This window comes from Epargyreus clarus, unplaced genomic scaffold (genome assembly GCF_041222505.1).
Source record: "Epargyreus clarus isolate Ecla_fem2 unplaced genomic scaffold, WU_Ecla_fem_2.2 ptg000018l, whole genome shotgun sequence".
In the NCBI taxonomy this organism is placed as follows: Eukaryota; Metazoa; Arthropoda; class Insecta; order Lepidoptera; family Hesperiidae; genus Epargyreus; species Epargyreus clarus.
The window spans coordinates 8,575,457-8,600,091 of record NW_027332226.1 but is presented as its reverse complement, the minus strand read 5'-3'; the positions used below and the strand labels follow the sequence as shown (position 1 = coordinate 8,600,091).

At 34.7% G+C, this 24,635-nt stretch overlaps 2 protein-coding genes and 1 long non-coding RNA gene across 3 annotated transcripts; 1 reads left to right on the top strand and 2 right to left on the bottom strand.

Moving 5' to 3' along the window:
- Positions 1 to 1,273: 1,273 nt before the first annotated feature.
- osi (electron transfer flavoprotein regulatory factor orsai) lies at positions 1,274 to 2,470 on the bottom strand. The gene is made up of 2 exons (XM_073082914.1): positions 2,311 to 2,470; positions 1,274 to 2,212 (listed from the first exon to the last, which is right to left on the bottom strand). Exons 1-2 carry the CDS (start codon positions 2,353 to 2,355, stop codon positions 2,003 to 2,005), a joined length of 255 nt encoding a protein of 84 aa, XP_072939015.1. The 5' UTR covers positions 2,356 to 2,470; the 3' UTR covers positions 1,274 to 2,002.
- A 531-nt stretch (positions 2,471 to 3,001) lies between these two features.
- On the top strand, positions 3,002 to 24,534 carry LOC140749854 (cilia- and flagella-associated protein 44). The gene is made up of 43 exons (XM_073083077.1): positions 3,002 to 3,151; positions 3,582 to 3,759; positions 4,145 to 4,307; positions 4,652 to 4,806; positions 4,909 to 5,072; positions 5,357 to 5,487; positions 5,575 to 5,679; positions 5,949 to 6,098; positions 6,184 to 6,243; positions 6,467 to 6,709; positions 7,095 to 7,271; positions 7,505 to 7,696; positions 7,864 to 8,006; positions 8,336 to 8,469; positions 9,030 to 9,210; positions 9,470 to 9,635; positions 9,833 to 9,936; positions 10,028 to 10,133; positions 10,232 to 10,404; positions 10,699 to 10,908; positions 11,033 to 11,143; positions 11,775 to 11,943; positions 12,222 to 12,395; positions 12,688 to 12,885; positions 13,186 to 13,318; positions 13,535 to 13,634; positions 13,734 to 13,836; positions 14,017 to 14,136; positions 14,365 to 14,563; positions 15,030 to 15,189; positions 15,397 to 15,535; positions 15,940 to 16,038; positions 16,833 to 16,936; positions 17,866 to 18,094; positions 18,775 to 18,879; positions 18,994 to 19,101; positions 19,400 to 19,554; positions 20,207 to 20,356; positions 21,424 to 21,565; positions 22,320 to 22,476; positions 22,845 to 22,958; positions 23,509 to 23,648; positions 24,362 to 24,534. The coding sequence occupies exons 1-43, from the start codon at positions 3,124 to 3,126 to the stop codon at positions 24,422 to 24,424; spliced, it is 6,135 nt and encodes a 2,044-aa protein (XP_072939178.1). The 5' UTR covers positions 3,002 to 3,123; the 3' UTR covers positions 24,425 to 24,534.
- On the bottom strand, positions 6,081 to 7,168 carry LOC140749855 (uncharacterized). Its single transcript, XR_012103130.1, has 3 exons — positions 7,085 to 7,168; positions 6,541 to 6,737; positions 6,081 to 6,207 (listed from the first exon to the last, which is right to left on the bottom strand). It is a non-coding gene; the product is annotated as an uncharacterized LOC140749855 (long non-coding RNA).
- Positions 24,535 to 24,635: the final 101 nt, after the last annotated feature.

The following is a 24,635-nucleotide window of genomic DNA, read 5'->3' as shown; positions in this document are numbered from 1 at the left end:
AGCATTGTGAGGTTGTGACTCACTAAGTTATATTCATAACTAAAATTGGAACACACTCAAGATTGACAACGAAGTTAGCTAAAATGAGAAAGGTAACGTAACGTATCTTAATGCATGATCGGGCCATCAAACCTACAACACGTAACGGCCTGAAGAGCGAAAACTAAACAACTTATCGCAATTTTATTAATGTATGATTCGTTCTGAAATTTTGCTAAAATAAAAACATTTTATATTAACGTTTTCATCTCTTAATATTTGCACGCAGAGAATACTCACTGATGTCATATTTTATACGGCACCACTTCATAGACGAATGTATATTAGATGCCGTTTATCCAACTGATGCAAATTTGCGGTGATAAATGGACCAAATTCGCCTTGGTTTGATTAAATCTATAAACATCTTGCTGCACGTCTTTAGCTAGAATCAAAAACCAATAGATAGTGGGTACGATTGCAAACTTTGTGGATTTTTAACAAATCTGACAGTGTAAACCATTAATGTTTTAACATAGCAGCTTATTACAGTGATCAAGAATTGGACCTAAGTGTTTTATTAAAGACCTAGGTATTGTTCTAAGTTATATGTTTATTGATATTTTCCTTTAATAATACATTTCGGTTTGTTACTAGTATTTTGCTAAATAATTATTCGTTTAGTAAAAATGTTAATAATTGTAATTGCTAACTTAATAAATTATGCTAATTGCGATATCCACTTGCTTTGCAATAACTATTAACAACTATGACTATAATAGTGTTGAAAATTATTGTTGAATTAGATATTTTATCTTCTTAGGTGGATATTCAAAATGAAAAAAATATGTTACAATAAAGAAAAAAATTAAGGATTTTTTTATATCACAAAAAATGCAGGGTTACCATGTTTTCATCGCATGATGCATTTCCGTATTTGTTTTCACTGTCTTACAATTACCTTATGAAGTTTGCTACTATGTGTACTACATACTCTACATACATCTACTAAATGAAGTGCAAAACATGTTAATTTCATCTACAAATCTCATTGTTGTATTATCAAATGTATATAAATATATAACTCATTGATAAATTTATCATATCACTTGCCACATAAAGGAAATTCAATTTCTGAATAATGTTATGTTATTATTTGTTTAGAAATAAATATTTATTTAGTATATGATTGTTTAAGTAGTATAACAGTAATGTATTATGTAAACTATAAAGAATGTCTATAATACATAATTACATAGAAGATGGTCGTTTTATTTCCAATTAAAACCAAAGGTCAAGTAAAATTATCTTTATTTACAATAAACATGTTTATATAATAACCATTTTTTGAAGATATTTATTACCAACATTACAACCTTCTACAAATTGCTTCAGTCTATAAAATATTTTATTAATGTACATAAATTATTAGATCATTTATTCTTATCTATAAGCTTTTATTTAAGGCACATTATCCGAAAAATGAAAAATGATACATATAAAATCAAAAGTTTTATGCATGATTTACGTAAAACCTCGAACACAAATGAATTTACAGAAATAACTTCGAGATTTCAATAAGTACTGTAATATGAATACTTAACTTTGTATTAATGGTTATTTAAACATTCTATTATGGTTAATATCACTGCTAGCTGCAATAATGTCGTAGATGAAACTTGACATGACTTTATTCCGCTTACTAACAAATACATAATAATAAGCCAATTTTATTGGTACAAAAAATATTAAGTAACTTCTTTATCTTTGTTAAATATCCTTAAATCTATTATATTTTAAAATTCTATCCAAAAATTGACGAGATGCATTTTTTAAACTGATGCTATATATTTAGTAAACTTGGAAAGTAATTTACAGTATATTTGTAACAAAAGTTTATAAGTCCTATGACTTCATAATAAAAGGAATTCTCCAATTATTTTATACATTCTTTTATATCACATTACTATAAAGCCATATAATAGTACTTCCATCATTTTGTTCATGGGAATAACATTTGTTTTTAATTATCATCATAGTACCTACGCTTCATTGCACGATACTTCTTCAATTTGTATAAAGCTTCAATCTCCTTCACAACAAACCGTCCATGTTTGACCATTGTTTCAATTTTATTCGGATCAGTTTCATTGCTGTTCTTTGAAAAAACTTTGTGCAACCGTTTTCGGAACAAATCATAACCCTGCGGCCAGTCTCGGCCTAGATACAAAAGCTAGAAAGATAGAAAATAATGCATATCAAATTTCAAACAACAAAACAAACATTACACAAAATATGTTACATGATAACCTTAATGTATTCAAATCATACCGTTTTGTACAGATTTAGAACAGCCTTTCTATGGGGTTGAGACATTATAATTATATTTCATACGTTTTAATAATTATCTAAAGTCTAAAGTTCATTAGAACTTATTTTGTTCTACGTGAGCACAAACATGTAATTGAAACTGACGAATGTCATTATTGACAATGACATTTAATTTCTAATAACATGTCATTTTTTATCGATATGGCAAACATCTCGTTGCGTCAAAATATCGATAATCCGTAGTCTATGGTCATATTATAAAATGTTTGTTGAGTTGCATTTTTCACGTTACCTTTCTGAATATAAAGTGTAAAGGTAAGAATTACTATCTCTATGTATTCAAAATGTCCGTAAATTACATACCATTTCATCATACTATTACATACTTTTTCACCAGATTCCCCATATGAGGTGGTATTTCTTTGTCTACACTCCAGGTTATGGCTGCTCAAATTAATTCGACGAAGTATTTTAAATCAATATGGCATTGAGATTTGAGACAATCAAACTATCGTACATTTTATAAATGGCCGTAAACAAATCGATTAAATCATAGTGTTTATTTATAATTCTATTATTATTCTCTTTGGTTCCGATAGCGCGAAAATCAATAAAAAATAAATTTATCGTAGCTAAGCAACATCTTAACTATATAACAACTGCGTACAAGATTTGACTGGTTAGAATCAACTTACTAAATTTATACCAAATAATATTATAATTATTATAATAATATATTTGTTTCAGGACGAGTATCTAGAATCAACTTGTACAAACTGAGTACATTTTTGACTTTCAAAAGTATTCACTAAAATGTCCGAACATGCGGCAAAGGAAAAAGGTATACCTTTTGTTATTAAAATATCTAGAGCTTGTAAGTTTACTGCGAACTTACAAGCGCATATTCTGCCTGTAAGTTCGTAGTCACCAACGCCTAGGACATTTACATCACCATAAATGTATAATGTATATACATTGTTATTTCTAAGGGAGACCTGATTTCCAACCGTTTTTTAATACTACAGCGTAGATGCAGCATATTTAGATCTTATTTAACTCATGACTAAATTGCCTGCGCACTTTTGCGTCTTAGAGGGTACCTTTAGCTATCAGTCTCAGTTGGTATTAGTCGGACGCTTTGAAAACATCAGACACGAGTTGGCCAATAATCCGTTACGCCTCCACCAATTCACATTGTCGCAACGTGGTAGAGTGCACTCCAAGCTTCCCTTGGTTTTGGGGAAAAGCCTCAGTGTTCTATAAAATTGTAGTTGAAGGAGAAGAAGGTGAAGAAGAAGAAGCTGCACCAGAAGAACATGCCCCCGAGGAGGTAGAAGAAGAGCAAGTGGAAGAAGAATCTATCCTCACTGAATACGATCCAGATGACTTCCTCTCCGGCGCTGTCAACACATTGGATTCAACAATACCCCTTGATCTGTTCGAGTTTGAGTATCCTTTGACTGCTGTTATGGTTCGCAGGTCAAAAACGTTATGAGTTTACAGTACAGCAATATAATAGGTATATAAATATTTGTATGATTGACTAATATTTTTCACGTAGCTTTGCCGTTTGACGAAAATAAAAACGATACAACTGCCATTTTCATACATAAAAAAGAACGCGTCGTTAATTTTTTGTGTTAAGTGGTTTAATCATAGAAAAAACGGAACCTATTTTCTGCAGGACATTAGTACAAACGGAGAAAACTTGACAATGTAATACGATTTCTTTCTTAAAAAATATTTAGGGTTTTAAAAGAAACTTGCAAATGACTGCAAAGATTTCCCGTGTCTGTTTTGATTTTATATAAATACATTCCTGAACCATCCTAAGATATTCCTATGGATACAACTGTCACAAGTACTTCAACTTATGTGCTTGTGATGATACCGTCGTCTGCTGGGCGTCTGGCAGCATTATAACCTTCATGGACGTAACCACCAAGCAAATGTGGTTCCGAAGGAGTACTACAGGAGGATCTGTTGGGAGCATTACTGTAAATATTTTTTTTTCTTAATTCAAAAAATAAGCAAAATGATTTGCTTTATTACTTGCTTATTATTCTTATATTATTATTAAAGTAATTTCAAGAATTTTATTTTTTTTTCTTAATTCAAAAAATAAGCAAAATGATTTGCTTTTTTTATTTGCTTATTATTCTTATATTATTATTTAAGTAATTTTCTTGAAATTTCTTGAATTTCTTGAAAATGACTCAAGATTTTGTAGTTAACGGCACAAAGTTTGTGCGTTTTACAGTCAGTGCCAGGTATATTAAAGTGAAACTAATTAATTTATATACATAATTAAGTTTATACTCCTTCATTGGCCGTTTTTTAGTCTTACAGAAAGGATCCAAACTATCGTATAGCCATCGCTGAAGGGAAAGAAGGTTACCGAGAACCTTTGATATTGCTCTACACTTGGCCTCAATTAGAAATTGACGCAGTCCTCCGAGATGGAACAACCAATGCCTATTCTATTTTAGATTTTAGGTAAAATATTGGGGAAAATTATTATTAATTAATTACTTAAGAGAATCTCAGTACATTATTTGTAGATTACGCATTACATTTTGTTGATTTTCTTCTATACAGCCCTGATGGTGAACTTTTGGCGTCGGTTGGCAAGGAACCAGACTATAATTTGACGATATGGAACTGGAAACGGCACAGAATTCTTTTGCGTACAAGTGCTTTCACATTTGACGTGAACACAGTTATGTTCTCTCCATATTGTCCAGGTCAACTTACTACAGCAGGTAAATTAAAGATATGCAAATGCACGTCTCTTTTATTTTTAAATTTGTCAGTCTTTGTTCCGCACAATAAGAACTTAAAATGAGGTGTACTTAAAATATACAATGTTTAATTTCTTTAGTCTTCGGAGTTAAGCTTTTTATCAACGGGAAGTACAATAGCAGAAATTTTGCAAACTATGTTAGCTATATACATAACTTATATCTATTACTGGAAAACGACTTAAAGCAAAGTTAAGTATCCCAAATATCAAATCGTGTCTGTGATGCTGTCCTCAATATTTTAGGTGCGGCTCACATAAAATTTTGGAAAATGGCAAATACCTTTACTGGATTAAAGTTGAAAGGAGAACTTGGTCGATTTGGGAAAACAGAAATTTGCGATGTACTCGGCGTCTATCCTATGCCTGACGAAAAGGTAATATTACTATTGTTTGGTAAGGCAATCGATACTTTATAAAAAAAAAACCTAGTACTTGTAAATTAAATAACGTTTTATTTTTAGGTACTTTCAGGATGCGAATGGGGTAATGTTTTGGTATGGGAAGCTGGTCTCGTCAAATTGGAAGTAACGCAACGTGGCAGAAAAACATGTCATAAAGCGCCTGTTGTAAGTACATATTGCTGATCCTTTGATTTAATAGTTTTACTCGGAGTCCAGGCATCTTATATTTCTTAGCAATTTTCTCTGCGCCTTACTCTTTCGTATCTTATTAGAGGAACCGCTAATTTATTTCTCTTTCTCTCCAGTTTCTTTCCTCTCTTTCTCTGTCCCCTTTCTCCTAAGCGTCTATAGGTGAATGCGAACTTTTATATTTTGTGCGTGTGTGATCCATGAGCTTAACCATGTTGCTTATGATTGGAAAATGTGTTTTTCAGATTCAGTTCATGCTAAGCCCTGCTGGTGATGAGGTAACAACGATCGCTCGGGACGGCTGCGTGCGCGCCTGGTACTGGGACACCGTGGAACAGGCCGATCCTCCTGAAGATGATCCATACGTCGAACTCAATCCAGTCGCTGAAACTTGCGTTTGTATTTTATTTTTTGTTTGTTAGCAAGTGCCTCTCTACGAAAAGAAGTTGGTATGTCATTTATACATTGAACTTTTTACAGGTACCCGGCTGTCAAATTATGACCCTGAAACATCAAAAAGATATGTACTGGTATGCTCAAGTAAGTGTAAACAATAGTTATAATACTACGATTACAATTTTTGATAAAATATCTGATGATTTTGCATAGTTAAAATTAATTGATCAAAAGTAGCGAAATATACAAAAAAAATGTTTCATACATATTTCTTTACTTAATATAAATCAATGTACAACCTATTTAGAATTATAATGGTCTTACTTTAATACTGAAGGAATAATTAAGTTATTCTAATATTCCCAAGGATGGTAACGGAGGAGTATGGACAGTTGAGCTAGAGATTGATAAAATAGAGTGCAACCATCGTAAAGTGTTCACCTGTCACGCGGGTAGCATAGTAGCCATGGCGGCGCTTCGAACTCATCCCATACTCGTCACGGCCGGCGAAGATGGCGCCTTGCAAGCATATAACACCGATACGCATGTCCTGCTAGCTAGATACCAGTTTCAGACAGCAGTTACTTGTTTGTTTTATCCGCCTGCTGACGTAAGTTTCTTCCATAGAATTTGAAACCCTGAAAATTATTATTGTAGTAGTAAAATATCTCTAAAAATACGTCGTCGACGTCGTAACATAGTAAATAGGCAATGAGGAACAAGACCCATCTCTCTACACTTTCCAATCTCATAGCAACAATTCTTGTTCTTCTGTTTTGGTCTCAATTATAAAGTATAATACGAGTCCATGTGTATAAAGCATCCTAGCTCAGTCTTCAAGGATATGAACTTAGTACTTATTGTTATCTTGTCCAAAGGATCACCTAATTTTTGGACATCAGAGATATTCCTTCAATACAATAAACACTAACAATAACATAAAAAACCCCAGTGTTCTAATAAACAAAACAGTAAAATACATAACCTGTACGCAGGTGGATGAAACTTCCCGTATCATAATGGTCGGTTTCGCTGATGGCATCATGCGAACGTTATTACTGCATCCCGAACGCCTTCAGTCCCAAGCGACTCTTGTTGAAATTCGTGTTCATTCTGCTCTCACGATACATAGCGAGGACTCCGTCAATGCTGATGTTATTGACATGATTTCGGTAAGTTTATTGCTAAAAGTCACAACTGTAAGTGGACATTATATTTTCATATGCCACAGTTAATATATTTAGCCAATGTGATAAAGAAATACTTCATATTATAACAAAGACAAATATAAAAATTATTTAGAGGTAATAAGTATAACAAAAAGTAAAATCGTAGAAATAAGAACAGCATACACATTTGATGATTTGGATTTTTATATATTTTTATTTCAAAAACCTTTTCGTAGTTGCTGAAGCCTCATTCGAAATCTTTGACGCAAATAACGCTTAATGAGCAGCGAACACTCCTAGTAACTTGTGGAGAGGACAGTACCATATTTATGTACCGCTTGGTAATGAGCACACCCTTCAGTTTGCAAAGGCTAGGCTTTATTGAAACGCCAAATAATATTGCGTACATGGCATGGAAACCTGAAGAGGTAAGTTATACGGAAAACTTGTATTTTAAGCGTTTTAGAATATTTAAATGTTATGCAAATTGCCTGTACACTTTGTCTTAAGCTACTTAATCATTCAGATATTTTATATAAAGGCCAGCTCTTTTACAAATAATAATATATCTACGTAGCGAAAAACTTTTTTTAAGGAACGTGTTCTTCTGTTGTGTGGACAAGTTGGATTCTTAATGGAAGCAGTTTTGCCGGAGGTGCCTTACAAAGACTACAGTGAAATTACAACATTCAAACAAGAATTTGTTTCTTATAAGGAGACCCTAGTAAAGAAACATTAGTAAGAATATACATAATCGTGTTATTAAGGAACTGTAGTTAATGTAGCAGGCTCTTATAGCATTGAGAGGCGTCTTGATGGTTTTACGTCTTTATTGTAACTGTCTTAATGTGAATTAAGTAATGTCTTATAAGTATGAGTCTTAAGCACACTACTAACATTGTGAAATTCTAATTCACTAATTCTAATATTTAAGAGATTTGTCGAAGCTGAAGAAAATAAAAGAACTTTAGGGATTTTTTCTCTTAGAAAATTAGGAGAGAAACTCGAAGTTTGTCGTTGTCGGAATCTTGCCTAGTTCTAACAGATTATTTTCGTTATTATCTTAGCATGCGAAATCGTCCCTTCCCGACTGAGGAAGATTTGGCCAGCATAGACGAAGAAGCATTAAAAGCAAAAGAAGAAGCAGAAAAAGAAAAAGATGACGATGAAGAAGAAGAATGGCTTGGAGAAATACAATTGAGTAGGAACATTTTAACAGTTTAAGCTATTTCAATTCATTTAATAGGTTTCTCATTATGACGTCACTTATTTAGAAACTTAAATTATTAAACAGCGTAGTACTTATATAATGTAGTTACTTTCGCAAATTCTTATTCATTCGTGGCAAAACCACCGTAATGGTGAAGAGGAAGAAGCATTGAAAGCAAAAGAAGAAGCAGAAAAAAGAAAGACTAGGACGAAGAAGAAGAATGACTGGAGAAATACAATTGAGTAGGAACATTTTAACGGTTTAAATTTTCTTATTTATTGAAATCGGCATCACAGTATTACATTACATATTTGGGAACTGAAATTATAAAAAAAACAGCATAGTACTTATATTATGTAGTTACTTTCGCCATTTCTTCTTTTTAGAAAAAACACCGTAATGGTGATAATTAGTAATCATTTCTCTTTAAATTACTGTTGGGAATAGCTTCTTCGTGAAATAGGAAAATAGGTAATATTTAATAGGAAATATTGCTATACCATAAAAGTGTTAAATTACACTCTTATTATTTCATGTTATTCCAAATATAGTGGAAAGTGACAGTATGTTGGGCACAACGATAACGTGGGCACAGTATTGCGAAGAAGGTATTTGGGTGATCCAGCGTGGAACTGGAGCGCTTCTACTAGTGAGACCGAGTCAGAACAAGATTTTCAAGTACGGCCCCTTCCCTGGTGCTTGGTGCGATGACATCACTACTCTCAAGTTTGTGTATGTGCCTTTTTATATAGTACTTTTTTATAGTTCATGAAAATATATTTAAGTACAAAAGAATAATCTCCACTGGTTTACATCCTTAAGTCTTTTCGTGGCTTTCACTGTGTTTAACAAGTCTAATTAAATACATAAAGGCATACCGATTTATTTTGATCGAAGTTGGTATTTTTCTTGAAACGTGCTTTCTACAAATTTATATATTTCGCTTCAATCTATATTATCGATTATATTGACATATTTCAATCTCCGTCAGTTGTGAAGGTCGTTACCTTATCATTGGCACTAACACGGGATACATCCGGATGTTCCGAATGCCTACAGAGGAGGAAGACACCCCAGAGCAACACTACATGACCTGGATTCAAGCTCAACAGAAGCTACTCAAGAAACTGAAAGGAAGGCGTTTAGCTAAGGAAGAGGTGACTTGGAAAGATTCGACTGTGACAATAATTATATTTATTTGTTTTCCCAAGTAAACTGAAACCAAAGAAAATTGCTAATTGAACTAGTACAAGTTAATCAAGTACATTATATTCATTGCCTTGTTTTTCTTCATCTAAATAAATCTTTGAATTTATTGTCATATCTACTTATAGTGTTTATTTTTTAATAACAGACGCAGCCCACCCCACGCTTAGATTTCTTTGATAATTACTACCTTCCTATGCACGACCGGTATACTGGCGCCATTACTGCCATTGAGTTTAGTGCTGACGGCAAGTAAGTATCTAATTTTAATGTAAAATCTAAAATTATTTTGATAAATTGTATACATCTTATATAAATTTTATACATATTTATCCTTTCACAGACGAATGTACACAAGTGGTTCTGATGGCAACATATTCTCATACATAATTAACTTTACTGACCCTTTGGTAACTATTCCCAAAGTACCCGCACGTATGGAATTGCCAGTTAGTAAAATTTTATTTATGTACTTAGCAAAATAAAATGTACTGCATAAGTATTTTTGTGTGAATAGCACTCAATACGATTTCCAAATTTGTTGTAGAAAGTAGAGAAGGTACGAGAGCCAAGTACTTTAGATGGGGAACTTATGTCACACGAGGAATTAAAACAAAAGGAAGAATATGATAAAATGATGGCTATTGCAAATGCACATAAAAAAAGAGTTCGTGACCAACTAGCTGAGCTGACCGCTGAGTACAGCAAACTGATCAAGGCGTAAGCTCAACTTACGATATATTCCATGTATTTAATTATAAAAATAATAAATAAACCAAGAAATTGTTATAACAATAATTGCCTAATACTAATTATAAATGACACACACAATACAACACAATTTATAAATAGTGCCGAGTTCACAATGGTCTACATTCTGCACTTCATATTCATTTACTTTAATAATTAACTAACATAATAATAATACAAATTATAATAACGACGTTTCTGATCAATTTTGCCATATATCACCAACTTTCGCTTAAAGTATCATTTATTATTTTTCTATGTCAGAAATCGTGCTCTACCGTTTTCTCAACAAATCGACGTTACTCTCGATCCTCGACCACTGGTGGTTCAAGAGAAGGAGTTAGATGATGCCAAAGCATTAACAAAACGTAAACTGGCCCACCAACTGGAAGCATCAGATCTAGCTCTTCACAAGATGTATTCGAGAAATATTATACAATTGGACGTGTTTCCTTTCACTTTGAGAGCTATAAGGTATTACCTGTTCAGCACTTTTATTATCACAGTCAAAAGATCCAGATCATTTTATTTTATTAAATATTTTAAACTGTGTCATTTAATAAAACGCAATATTCTTAACTATTATTTGACTACACAGGGATCCTGAAGTCATGATAAGACCTTTTAGACAGAAGAATATATCCAAGGACTTTGAAAATCAGCTCCAAGAGGTTTATCAAAAAATGGCTGAAGCTGCCTTACGTGGAAGGTTTGTTCACCTTATAGCCTTTTAAACGAACACTGCGCTGAAAGGACTTACCATGTAAATTAAAAAAATAATAATATTATGAAATTTTTACATGCTGCCTTTAGAAATATTAATTTATTGGAAGTCGCTGATAAGGAACTAAAGTGAGTATAATTCACGAGTCGATTTCAGTCAACCACTATATGTACCTATAACTAATGCTTACGCTACATGACGTTACATATTCTTGTGGCACCACGATCCGTATTTATTTATCAAGGTGGTAGAAACCTTTGTGATTCGACTCCGGCGGCACCACCGCCACACCTATTTATGCCTAGTAACAGCAGTGTTAGGCGCTGTTGTTTTCCGTTTTGAAGGGTGTGGTAAGGGAGACATACTTTTCCGAGGTGTTCCAGCTTAGTCCTCAGGGGTAGCGGCGCATCTGTGGCCGACCTCAGATAGGAATATCTAATCCTATCTGGAGTTGTCCATGGGCGGGAGTTTCCACTTATCATCAGGTGGACTGCATGCTCGTCTGCTACTCCTATATTGTAAAAAAAATAAGGTCGTAAATTTTGTTTGTTTTGTCCAGGAACCATATTCCTGTTTTGTTATTCTTATGTTTAATGACAACATTTTCTTGAACAAGGCGTCAAGAATCTACTACTCGTCGAGCAGCAGCCAAGAAGGCATCGTTTGGCCCGCCTCGTGTGGCGTCTTTCTTACTCGGTTTACCGCCCCGTCCGCCACACCCGTTGAAGAAAGCACTACGAAATTATCACCAGCGACTAAATAGACATCATCTGCAATTTATTGAGGTATGCAATACCTACTATTATTTTTATAAGATTAGTATTTAACAATTCTTGTTCTAAAAAAAAATTAAAATCACAGATTCTCAGATTCGATTGTAGGATCAACAAAACAAATTATCTAAAGAAAAGCAAATGGTAATCTGTGTGTCAATCTAGATTTTTTCATCTAATGACGCTAATTCTTTCGATTGCTGCTTTAATTTTGTAAATTATGTAATAAATCGTTCAAGGTTAAATTTTAAATCTGTGGCTAAATTGCAAGTAATGTTATATTTGATTAGTGGCAAGAGCATCTCTCGCGCAAACCAGACCCTAACGCAATGCCACCCGGTGCTTCAGAAGCGTTGAAGGAAGCCGAGGCGACTATTGGAAACCGTTTACTCAAAACGCAACCTGATTACGTTGCACCACCTGGCCACAACACGCAATTACGTGTATGCCTTACTAGAAAAGAGGTAACCTCACACTCAATATAATAACTACGTATTAGAATTATCTTCACGCTTTTAAAGGAATAGTGTGTCTAGATGAATATGAAATGAAAAACTTTAATTAAGAACTTTTGTTAAGAATTTATTGTGATGAAAAACCTGTAACAGCTAAGTATAAGTAGTTCTTTCTGAACAATTCAATAATTTCAATATTCACACCCATTACCTTTCAAATCAGAATTTCATATAAGAACTGTTCACGAACTCGGCAAGAAATATATTTTTATTAATACTTTATTGACTTTACACTTTATAGATCTACGACAACAAACACACGTTTAACGAGAAAGTACTGAAACTACGGCAACATAAGTTAGATTTAGTGGCTCAGATGAAGCATATTGGGGAAAGGTTAGCGGAGATCCGAGTGGAAATACCACAGAAGATGGCCAAGCATCCTCCGGCCGTACCGCATATCGATGACGATCTTGAATTCCCGGAGAAAAACCTTGAGGTGATGACTGAAAATTTGTTATATTTTTTATACATGACTAATCATTAATCCTTATTTAGGTTACGTCATATTTTTTATAATTTATCCTTTCTAAATATATGAATGCAACAAACTTTGTTTCACCATTATATTTTTTTATTCACCAAAAGGGACGAATCTTAACAAATTTGCTCCATAACTTACAAAAATTTCAAAACCTGTTAAACTGTGTCGTTTGTACTATTATAATCAACTTATTTAATTACAAGAATCATTCTCACCTTTCATACCTTCCTCTTAACATTCAAATAAATGTTTTAGATAAAACCCATAGTAACACTTGCAACACCCAGAGGTACGATGACCAAAAAGACCCAAGAACGCAGAAAGTCGACCATGCTGCCGCAGCCGAGGATCATACCGCCACGGGTCGCCCGTTTTATACCAATAACAGGTCTCGTTCTTTTTGTAAAATACTAGATTTTATCCATGGCTATGCTGGCGAAGACATTATTTATCGCTCATCATCATCATCGCTAAAGAGCTATGTTTTAGTCCAGACCCTATTTGTGTACCAAATTTCATCCTAATCCGATCACTAATTTTGCGTAACAGAGTAATAAATGTCCATTTATCTTCAAGAAATTTATAAACCTTAATGATTTTGCAGAAAGTCGTCCATTAGCCGCAGCTTGGGATGTGCTGAAAGTAAAACAAGACCAAGAATCTACAGCCATTGAGGTTGAGATACGAGAGAGAAGAATTGAAAGGTAAGGAATATTTTTGTCACAACTTTTCTACATATATTTAATATCTTAATCTTCTTATTATTCCTTACATTCTATCTGTTTTTTTATTTTGGTCGCCAGACATCTTTATGAACAGGACATGTTGCTTGCGGACGCCGAGATCTCCGTTCAAAAGTTTGATTCTCGTTTGAGACAATTGCAACGAGAACGAATTCGAGTTCAGGTAAGTTAAAACTGTAACCAAATAGTATAATTATAATTTGGTAGTATTTTAATTATTTAAATTATTATGTAATATATCCATTTGTACTCAAATTTAACTTACATGTCACGGGTTCATTAATAATGAAATATTAAAATGTTCTATAAAGCATTGCTTATACTATAATTATTTTTCTTCCAGGAAAAGAACCAGTTATTAGAATTACATCTATACCAGTTACACAGAGAAATGAATGTTTTGAACCGCTTTGAGGCTCATGAAGATAGACTTGCAGAGAGAGTATATGCAAAATTGATGCAGGTATGATCCTATATATATTATAAGATGTATTTATTTGCTTTGACACTGAGGGTTCCCATTTATGATCTGTCGTTCAACTACTGTACCATTATAAGTTAGTTAGTTACTTATTTAGAGTTACATGAAATACGTAGGTTTATAATACTTTAATTACATATGTAAAAAATAGTTGATATTATTAAGCAATTAAGATTGGTAGCCTGCAAAAAAAAGTTCATGTTCATTTAGGTACGTGGGGTGCAAGACCAAATATCAGAGTGTGAGCAAAGAATAGTAGAGCATCAGAATGAGAAGGAGGAGTTAGACCACCAATGTCAAGAGCTTCAAAGACAGTTCAAACGTCTGGTCCAAGACAACAAGTTTGCTGATTTTCTGCGCAGGATTTTCAAAAAAAAGTATCGTCCACCACGCGATCGTGACGAGGATGGTAAAAAAACATAAGCATATTGAAATAAATTATATCAGAATACTTTTGACTTAATAATAAAAGGTAGGAGAAGACGGGAAGTAGTATGTGCTGGCAGAAGCAATTTTGCAGAGATAGCCTTGGTGTAAATCACTAGTAGTAATGCTGAATATTTCTTAACATGTTCCTGTTGGGACATTTTCTTGTCCTCTTATGTTTTATATCAAGCCTTTGCAGCACTTACCATCTTTTAGACAATTCATTAAAAATACATTATGGTGGAAAGGTGTGAATTTCAAATGACTTCCATAATGATGCAACTATCTTAGTCCTCAGGGAAGGCGAAGTATCTGCTGCAAGTAGAAACCTGAACCCCCTGTTCAATATGGAGATGGCTATAGATGTCCATTGGCCGAAGTGCTAATTTACTATCAGGTGGACGCATGCTCGCTTCCTAAGTCAATCATAAAAAAAAACTTTTTTTTAGAATCATCGGAATCTGAGTCCTCGTCTTCTAGCAGTGAGGAAGAAGACGAAGGCAGTCTGGATAGCCGTGATATTGGACCCATACGATTAGACCCCAATATTTGCCCGGATGGTTGTGATGTAGACATTTACAACAAGACATATGATCTACGAAATACTAGGTATGTTAAGTAATTATTATTAGTGCATATTTTGTAAAAAGAAACACATTTTAATAGTCAACAATTTGATAAATAAAACATTTAAACAATCAAGACGTTTTATACATTATTTACAGTAAAGAATTATGAATGAGGGACCTAAATAGTTTAAAGTAGTTCAATAGATACTTTTGATTCCTTAAAATATACATTGATTCCTAAACACAGGCATAAGCATGAACAAGAGATGCTAGAAAAAGACCACCTGGTGGATCTCTTACGTAAAGATATTGACGCGCATAATAAGGTGAAACGCAAGTTTTCTGTGCAACTGGAGAAAAGGAAGAACGAGCTCAGGGAATTCATGGTATGGAATACATAATTTTAACATCTGAATTTCGTGATTTTTTTATATAATAAAATGATTGTGTGATGTACATAAGTGAGAATGATGTTCGTATGATGAATGTATAAATACTTAATACAATTTTTTGAAAATATTTTTGAACATGAATCATAGTAAACTGTAAGAGCTTTCTTTACTTACTATTATTATTGTACGAAAAATATTGATATTAAGTATTCATTATATAGGTTTTAGAAAGACAAAGTACTATGATTTCACATTTCGGTCACGTTTAGCTAGTTCATTCTACAGAAACTAAAATTTGCATATTTGACGATTTTCAACTACAGATAGAGGCAAGGCCCGGGTCATTTAACCATTCCAAATATAGGCTCTGTCTGGACATTTATTTTGATGATCTACAGATGGAGAAACAGAGTTGCATGAACGATGTGGACCAAGTGGTGATCCTGCGGTACGACCAGATCCGCGCCGCGGCTGTTCGCGGCTGCACCGGCCCGCAGGTAAGCTCCCGAACATACTATAACTGTTTCAAGGAGGACGATAACGTATAGTCTGCGCCAAACTGCTAGTCCGCTCTAAAGTTGTTGCGAGCAGGTGTAGGACACAATTTGCTATGGCGACGCGACTCATTTCTATATTCAGAGCGGACTAGGCAGTTTTACGCGTACTATACTCTTGTGAGCTTGATATAGTCCGCGCCGAACTGCTAGTCCGATCCAAAATTGTTGCGCGCGAATGTAGTCAGAGAGCCAATGAGGTAGAACACAACCATAAGCATATATTCTGTTCGTCCCACTGATATTTACAATTTGCTCTTGCGACGCGACTCATTTCTACATTCGGAGCGGACTAGCAGGTTGTCCCGTTTATCCCAACAGGAGAGCGGTGAAAGGCCCAGAAAAAAATAGTTTTTTTTGCTGACCTATTGTCAAAGGGAGAAAATTGATTATTAGGAGGGGGTAGGGAGTTATTGATTGTAAAAGAAGGCAACAAACGAAACGAGTTTCAGGACCTATGCTGTAATGTAATCGATAATTGTACAACACATATTTCAGGCTCACATATTTTAATAATAAGTAAATGGACAGATGTTTAGTTATTTTTTTTTTTGGATTTATAAAGCATGATTATACTATGACGTTAAAACATGCAAGAACCTAAAAAATAGTCGTTTTTATGATATTAAATGAGTGACAAACTTATCTTTGCCTATATTTTTTGGTTTTTGCAATATTTACAATAACATACTATGAAAACGACTCTAATTATAGTAAAAACATTATCATTCCCGCAGGGACTGTCCCACACCGTGGTGTTCCCGGAGAGGATGCTGACCAAGCTGCGGAAACGCGTGCTCGAGATACAAGACGAGATTAAACAACAGAAACAGAGACAAAAGTATGCTAATTAAAGGTCGAAACATAGATAGCAAGCTCATAGATAGATATCTATGAGCTTGCTTGATTAGATAGATATCTATGAGCTTGCACGAGACATTGCAAGAACTTAAATCAAGTCAAATCGCGCACTCCTTTGATATGTTTGCCGCACGAAATCGCATCGTAGCAATTTGCGTTGCACTATTCTGCGTTTCGATTAGCCGTTTTTGATCTGATACTAATACAAATTAGTGTAGGAAACTGGATAACCAAACCTTTATATTGTTTTAAGTTTTCAGTCCAATAAAATAACTAGGAATCGCAAACTTTTTATGGAAAATACTGTTGCAGTAGAACCTCTTTAAGTAGAACCTCGATAAGTCGAAAACCTCCTAAACTATACTAATACTATTTAACGTGTAATGGGCATGATGACAAATTTTGAACTCCACTTCTATAATGTAGGTACATGTCTACTGATTCCAAAAATCGTATTATTTCGGAAATAAATTCCGTATTAACGGAAATATTAGCATTTTTAAAACAATTTTTCAATTAAGCGCGAAAACGCTCACGAGTGTCATGGCGTCCGCGAGTGACGTCACGCTTCAATATCCCATAGAAAAGTTCAAGCAATACGGTGACACGCCAAAAAAATTACGTCATTTCGTCCCGATTAGCGTTTTAGAATAGATGGCCGACTGCATTATTTTATACTTTTATTTTATCATTTAATGAAAATCAAATGAATCTTAAAGTTTTTATTAAAACTGGGCAATTTTTGACAATGCTTTCAACATATTATTTTTAAGAAAACCATTTATTCTTTGATTTTTTAATACTGTCATCATGCCCATTGAACTTCCTTGTAAACGAACAAGCTATCCCGAATTTGTGATCTATTTGTCAGAACCTACTAAAAATAACTAAGTTTTTTTTTATTTTTAGGATAAATCGTACCCACTTGTTCCGCATGAACGTAGACCTCAAAGCCATGGAAGCGAGAGCTCAAGAGCTTCGGGCACAAATGCGAGATGTGCTCACCAGAAAGTTGGGTCGTCCGCGACGCGCTGATAAGACCCTGGATGATTTGCTCCGGCAGATGGCTCGGAGACACAAGTTTTCTGCAGCACAACACGCGATACCACAGCTACTTACTCAACTTAGGAGCTGGCGGGTCGGTACTAAATATTCTAGAGAAAAAGAGCCTGCTGGAACCAGAGTGGACTAACTGCATTTTAATGATTTTTGACCTATCTGTATTTTCGTTATTAAAATGTTGTATAGTCTGCGTCAAACTGCTAGTCCGCTCTGAATATAGAAATGAATCGCGTCGCCATAGCAAATTTTATTAGTCCCCTCGCAACAACTTCAAAGAAGACTATACACTTTTACTTTTCTCCATATTGTAAATCATGTTTTTATAGTTAGGCTACTCTGGTTCTAACAGCCTCAAATATTGTCAAGAAATTGTCGTTATTCATTATGTTTTGATAAGTTTGCGAGAACAATATGCAATTGGTTAACATGACGAGTATAGGATTACCTTCTCCTTAAGTTTACCTGCACCCAGCTGTGTGACACCAATAGATAGTGTTTATAATGAAATTCGATGTATTTTTAAAAACAGATTTCGAAACTTCTTAATATTAATATATTATACCTATATTGCATTGAGCACAGGGAGCGGTGAATCTTCAATAATTATGTTGAAGCGGTTGGGCCATAAGACTGAATCCTTGATAACACTGTCTTACATTATAATAATGATGGTATTTTTTTGTAAAACTCGTGATAGTGAAAAATATAATTTTCCTCATCTATGTATAACTGATGTCAATACTACCAATTTTCTAGGAACGTCATAGTGAACTTGAAAAGAAGTACCTCAGCGTTCTTGATCGATATTCTGATAGGCTACGACTCGCTGCTGCATTACAAGCCGATGTTCTGCCACAAAAGGTAACCTTTTTTATGATAATATTAAAGTACCTAATATGAACGCTTAATTCTGAATGGAAATTCTAATAACGACTAAAAATATACTTTCAATTAAGAGAATTTACTCATTTAAAGGCACCAAAAGATCCGTCTGTAATGGCAGGCGCGTATGAACCAGAACAGTATCAAAGAGATGTAGTGCGTCTACGCATTGTTAGAGCTCAGCAACTTCAACAAATTAAGGTAAAATGTCGTATAATTCTCCAACAACATGTTGAATGTTAACCCAGTTCCCAGTCCACTAATATTTCCAGTTTCGTGTAGATATTTAAAGAAAACATATCAAACAGATGGTTTTTTAGTCTCTCCATTTGTTGCACTTAGCAACGCAACCGGATAATATTAAGGAACCTAAATATACTGCAATATTCTTGAAAAAGCTAGCCCTACTATATTGTACTTTAACAACTCATTTTACATTTTATCAACTCTGACCGTGATTTGTAATATACTTATTGTAATATTCCTTCACAATGATCAGGCTCTCCAAGAAGAAATACAAAGCTTGCGCTTGAAACCTTTGTCGCATATGATAACACCACCGGTACCGACTCCTCCGGAATCGGACCATTCCCAGATATACCTGTTTATGATGCCGCAACCGCCACGACCACAACGAAAGAAATATTTCCCTATGTGAGTATCCCTTTGCCATGTTTACCATAGAATCTACCTCCCGTAAATAGTCTGAAGGATGAGCATAAATAAATTGACATACATATTTTTATTATTATTTAACACTCGATAAATATATTTCCTGAATACTTTTGGAGAAAGTAACTCCAATTAAATAATAATACCTTGTGCCAATACTTAAACACGTACTTAACATATACTTATGTCAATAATGGTCAAATAATCTCATTTTACTGTCCAATGGTTTAACGTATGCGTCATTTAGTAAAGATCACTATGGCTGGATCTAAAGCAGAAGTGTCTTCTAATCCCTTTTTGCCGTCCAATCACTTAACGCATTCGTCCTTTAGTATGGATCATTTTGACTGGACCAAAAGCAGAAATAGTAAATAAGCTTGAGAGCATCAACTCGGCATAGAGTTAAGATGATGATCGATAACCTAAAAAAAGCTAAAAGTAAAAAAATATGGTTAAGTCAGCTTCATTGGTGCTCATTTAGAACTTTGTCATCTCTCTAATCATAGAGCCACTATCATAGACTTATATTTTTTTTGCTACGCTACATCATATATCGACATCCTATATCTATTGCCACTGTTAAGTCGTAAGTAGAAAATGCGATAAGAATAAATATTCTCCATGTTCTATCCAGAACCCCACTAGGCTCCACCGTGAAGCTGGTGTACGACATAAACGTGATGAAACTCCTATACGACTGCCTGGACGCAATGCGAGTGACGCGCGACGACGCGGACCAGCTGCTGCGGGAGCTCACCGCGGAGCTGCCTGACGTCATATCTGGGTCAGTGAGCAACTACACTCTAGCGGACTACACAGATTAATAAATAGTTACTATGTAACTATGTTACTATTTAAGCGAAGGGGGAGCGCAAGGGACGATCCGCCCCAGGCCTCCTGAGGAGCCCGCAGACACCCTAACTGTTACCTAAAAAAAGGTTGCCGGACTCATCGCCATATTTCTCGGCAAAGCATAAGTCTTTGAAACATTTGTAGTTTTGTGAAACCAAATCAACTTTTTAGGCTCCAGGCCTTCATTTAATTTTCCGCCCCGGACCTTCGACGACCTGAATCGCCCATTGCAACTACAATATAACTATATTAACTTTTTGTTCTGTGAATAAAATTATATGTTCTGCCTTAAGATTAGTGAAATAAGGCTTGGATATAATTATTGAATTCTACTTGATGAGCAAAGCAGAAAATACCGAATAATTCTGAAAGTGCGATCACTTTCGGATTTAATTGACATAGGCCTATGAAGGACTACTAATTTTTCATTACTGAAGTTATTGTTCAGAGTCGCCGGAGTCTTACCCTCTTGAAAAAGTGATCATATTCTTATGAATCGCTTTCAAAACTACCTTTAACTTAATACCATATAATCTTAAACCAATAATACTTACTATTGATTATATAGTTTCTGTAACATATTATTCAAAATTGGTTTCTTTGTTAGTTTTTTGATGTGAAACATCTATAGCCGCACGTAAAACCGATTTCTGGCGTGGCGACGCATGCCGTGGCGCACGCTATACGATGGTATATATATACAGTCTATATGCAGTAGTGTGTACGGTGTGGCGCCATGCGCAATCGAATTCAATAAATAGTCATCGTTATCTGGAAAAAAATCGTAATATTTTATTTTATCATTATGACATATTTAGTTCCTATCACAATATGTTCTTTTCTGCATATTACTTTAACAAAATAATGTCGATGTTTCACATCTGCCAGGCGTCCCGTGACGGCTCACATTTTTTTGTGATATATTAAAGTCACTTTCCATTTACGTTTGTCGTTTATTTTACCTGTTCATCGCTCACATCATGAAGATTTATTTTGCAGATCCAAGTCGCGTTTTGAAGTGGTTGATACTATAGTTCGGAAATGGTTACTGAAGTACGGAGGCGATCCGGCCTTGTATAAGAAACAGACGCGAGCCTTTGATGCTCTCGCTGCTTTGGCAGACCGTCTTATTAGGCAACATGTAAGTACTCGTAATAAGTACATTTGAGCTTTATATTTTAGGACATACAGCTTTATATTAACAAAAAAGTAGTCTGATATTGATGACTGTGACCAAAAAAAGAATATAATAAAAATGGACTTAATAAGGATTTCATACTTTTTATCAAAGTAAACGAAAGTGCAAAGGAGATGGCGTGTATGAATCAGGTATCTTGATTGCATCATCCATAAAGTTAATCTACGAATTGGCTTCATCTGCCCCAAGTCCTTTAGACTTTCTTGGCGATTGGACATTGAACTTGAGCTCTAAGATCAATAACGTGAAGCCTGACAGAAAGAAGAGAACATAATTCTGTGCATAAATATGTTCAATGACCACCCAAAAAAGAAACATTACGTAGAACTAGCTAAAATTACCAAGCATGGTAAAAAAAATTCATACTCATTGAACAGATGAACGCACACCTACGGCACGCCCCAATAGCTCAATCCATACGATTGCCCAACTCTTTAATTGCTCGGGAACCAGATGTCGACGTTTTTAATATATGACTTATCCTTTTTTGTATTATTGTGAAAAATTTATGCAGTTAAATTGTACTTGTAATATGTTAAACAGAGCTTTTTAAGTAATTTATTTAGTACTACATAATAAGTTCTGCTTAACTTTAATTTATTTAGTAATATTTGTCTTAGCTTGTTTTGAGCGTTGGTTTCGCTGTAAACGCTTCAAGCATTTTTTTTAATAAATGAATAAATAATTAAATAAACAGATAGAAGCAATGGAGGGCACAGACAGAGGGTCGGCGAAAGTGATGGAGGCCCTAGAGGAGGCTCTGAAGGATGTCTCCGGAGCCCACGAGCCTTTGCACCGCCGCCTGGGGCCCGCTCTGGCCGCGTTATTACACGCTGCCGACACTCCTGACTTGGGTCTGTGACATATTTCAGTTTTATTTAAAAATAAAATAGTCGAAATTTGATTTTCATATCTCTCAGCTTGCTCAAAAAATAATATTTTGTTATGTAGTCACACCGGTGAGAATGAGATCACCGCTGTGACTACTGAAAGTCCACAAGAGGTAGATGTAATGAATATAAGATTGAGAGCAGCTTTAAAACACTTTTTTCTAAGACTATCGATATGAAAACCATTTCAAAAATAGTAATTGTGTTTTAGGAACCATGTCTATACTTGGAACTATAAAGAACCACAATATTACCGCAGAGAAAAGGTCTCTTTTCTATCTACTGCTACCTTTTTACTGAGCTTTTATTTAAAACTTATTTCTGTGTTTCAGAAACTAATGAGACAATGACATCCCTTGTGAATTCACTAGTTGATGAAGAACATCCTCTTACGGCTGAATCGATTGATAATATCGACGTTTTTAATATCGTGGAGGACATAAAAGGTTAGAATCCTCGGTGGTTTTACTCCTGCGGCACTGATGCAGACCTATATCTGCCTGATAACACAGTGGTTAACGCTGCTGTGTCCTAGTTTGAAGGGTGTGGTAAGGAAGATATAGTTTTTCGAGGTATTCCAGCTTAGTCCTTAGGGGCATCGGCGCATCACTAACCAACTCGGGTGGGAATCTGGTCTTCTCGGGAGTTAATTGCAGATGTTCATGGGAGACAGTATTTTTAACACTTAACGTCAAGTGGACTACATGCTCGTCTTCTATGGTAAATAAGAAATTATAAATCAAATGTAATAATTATAATATTTCATTGTCTGTATTGTACTGAACACGGAACAGAAAAACCTAGTTTGACCACGGAACAGAAAACTAGTTTTTTCTGATAATGTGGTATTATGATTGAAATATTATCGTGGTACTGATAATATTTCAATCATAATTTCTTACAAACAAAATTATGCAAAATTACATGTTTATGTTGGCCCTAAGTTTTGTAAGCCTATTGTATCTAGTTCTCTAGTGTAAGACTATATTGGTACAGATTGTGGGGTGCAAGCTCCAGCTGAAGAGTTAGAATACGTAGTGCGGTTGGCTATTGATAGTCTGCGGGCGCAGCTGCTCGGCCCAGAGGAAGCGAAGCAGATTGACGCGGATGTTGAGAAAGCTATGGCTGTGCAAACGGTTCGTCGAATTAAATTTAATACAATTATTTATTTATGAACATTTCTACGCGTTTGTACGGTCCTATCCACAGAGTATAGTAACCTATATAGGCAGTCGTAGCAACGTAAACAGTTAGCATTTTGGCGACTGCATTGCGTTGCAGAAATCGTTTTAGCGACTACGTTAATGCTGCATCGTGAATTTCGCATTCAGTTGCTGCATTAAGCGTACAAAAGTAGCTGTGACCGGAGCCCAAATGTTTGGGCGTTGCATGTGATCGTCTGTGGCGAAAAGCAACCAATTCAATGACGCTAAAAGTAAATAGTCTGCTGAGCCCTCTAGTGCGCGTTCAAATTGAACGATCTTCAACTTTTGTTCAAAACCATATCGACGTACGACGACGTACATTAGTGTACGTCGTCGTACGTCGATATGGTACATTAGTGTAACATTACACGTTCACTCTGGAACTAGTAATACATTTGGTGTGAACGCAGCCTTAGTCCTACACGACATTCCCTGTGTCGTGAAAGACATGATGGACTCTCAAAAAAGGACAGTTTTAGGTATTAAGGCAACAATCCTAACTTAATAGCATGGATTTCCGCAAAGTAACGTCTAATACAATTAACATTTTTAGGTGGTTAAGTAGACCCAAAAAATCAAAAATTTTCATTTAAATATTTGTATGGTATCTAATTTTCATTATACCTTACTATTGTTTTTGACAGGACACGAAGCTAATATTGAAAGATAGAGCGACCGAAACCAAAGAAATGGATAAGGACGAATAACATCATAATTATTATTATAGTAGACTTTAACTTCTATGTGTTTCAAGTGTTATTTACGTTATTTATGTTACAGTACGCTATGGTATGTATTAGATAATAAAATATAATACAACATCTAGCTATTTCATTCACTGTGGTAAATACCCCATAAAAGGCATTATATGCATTACAAAACCAAATATGCAAATTTGCAATACGTATTTTGGTTTTT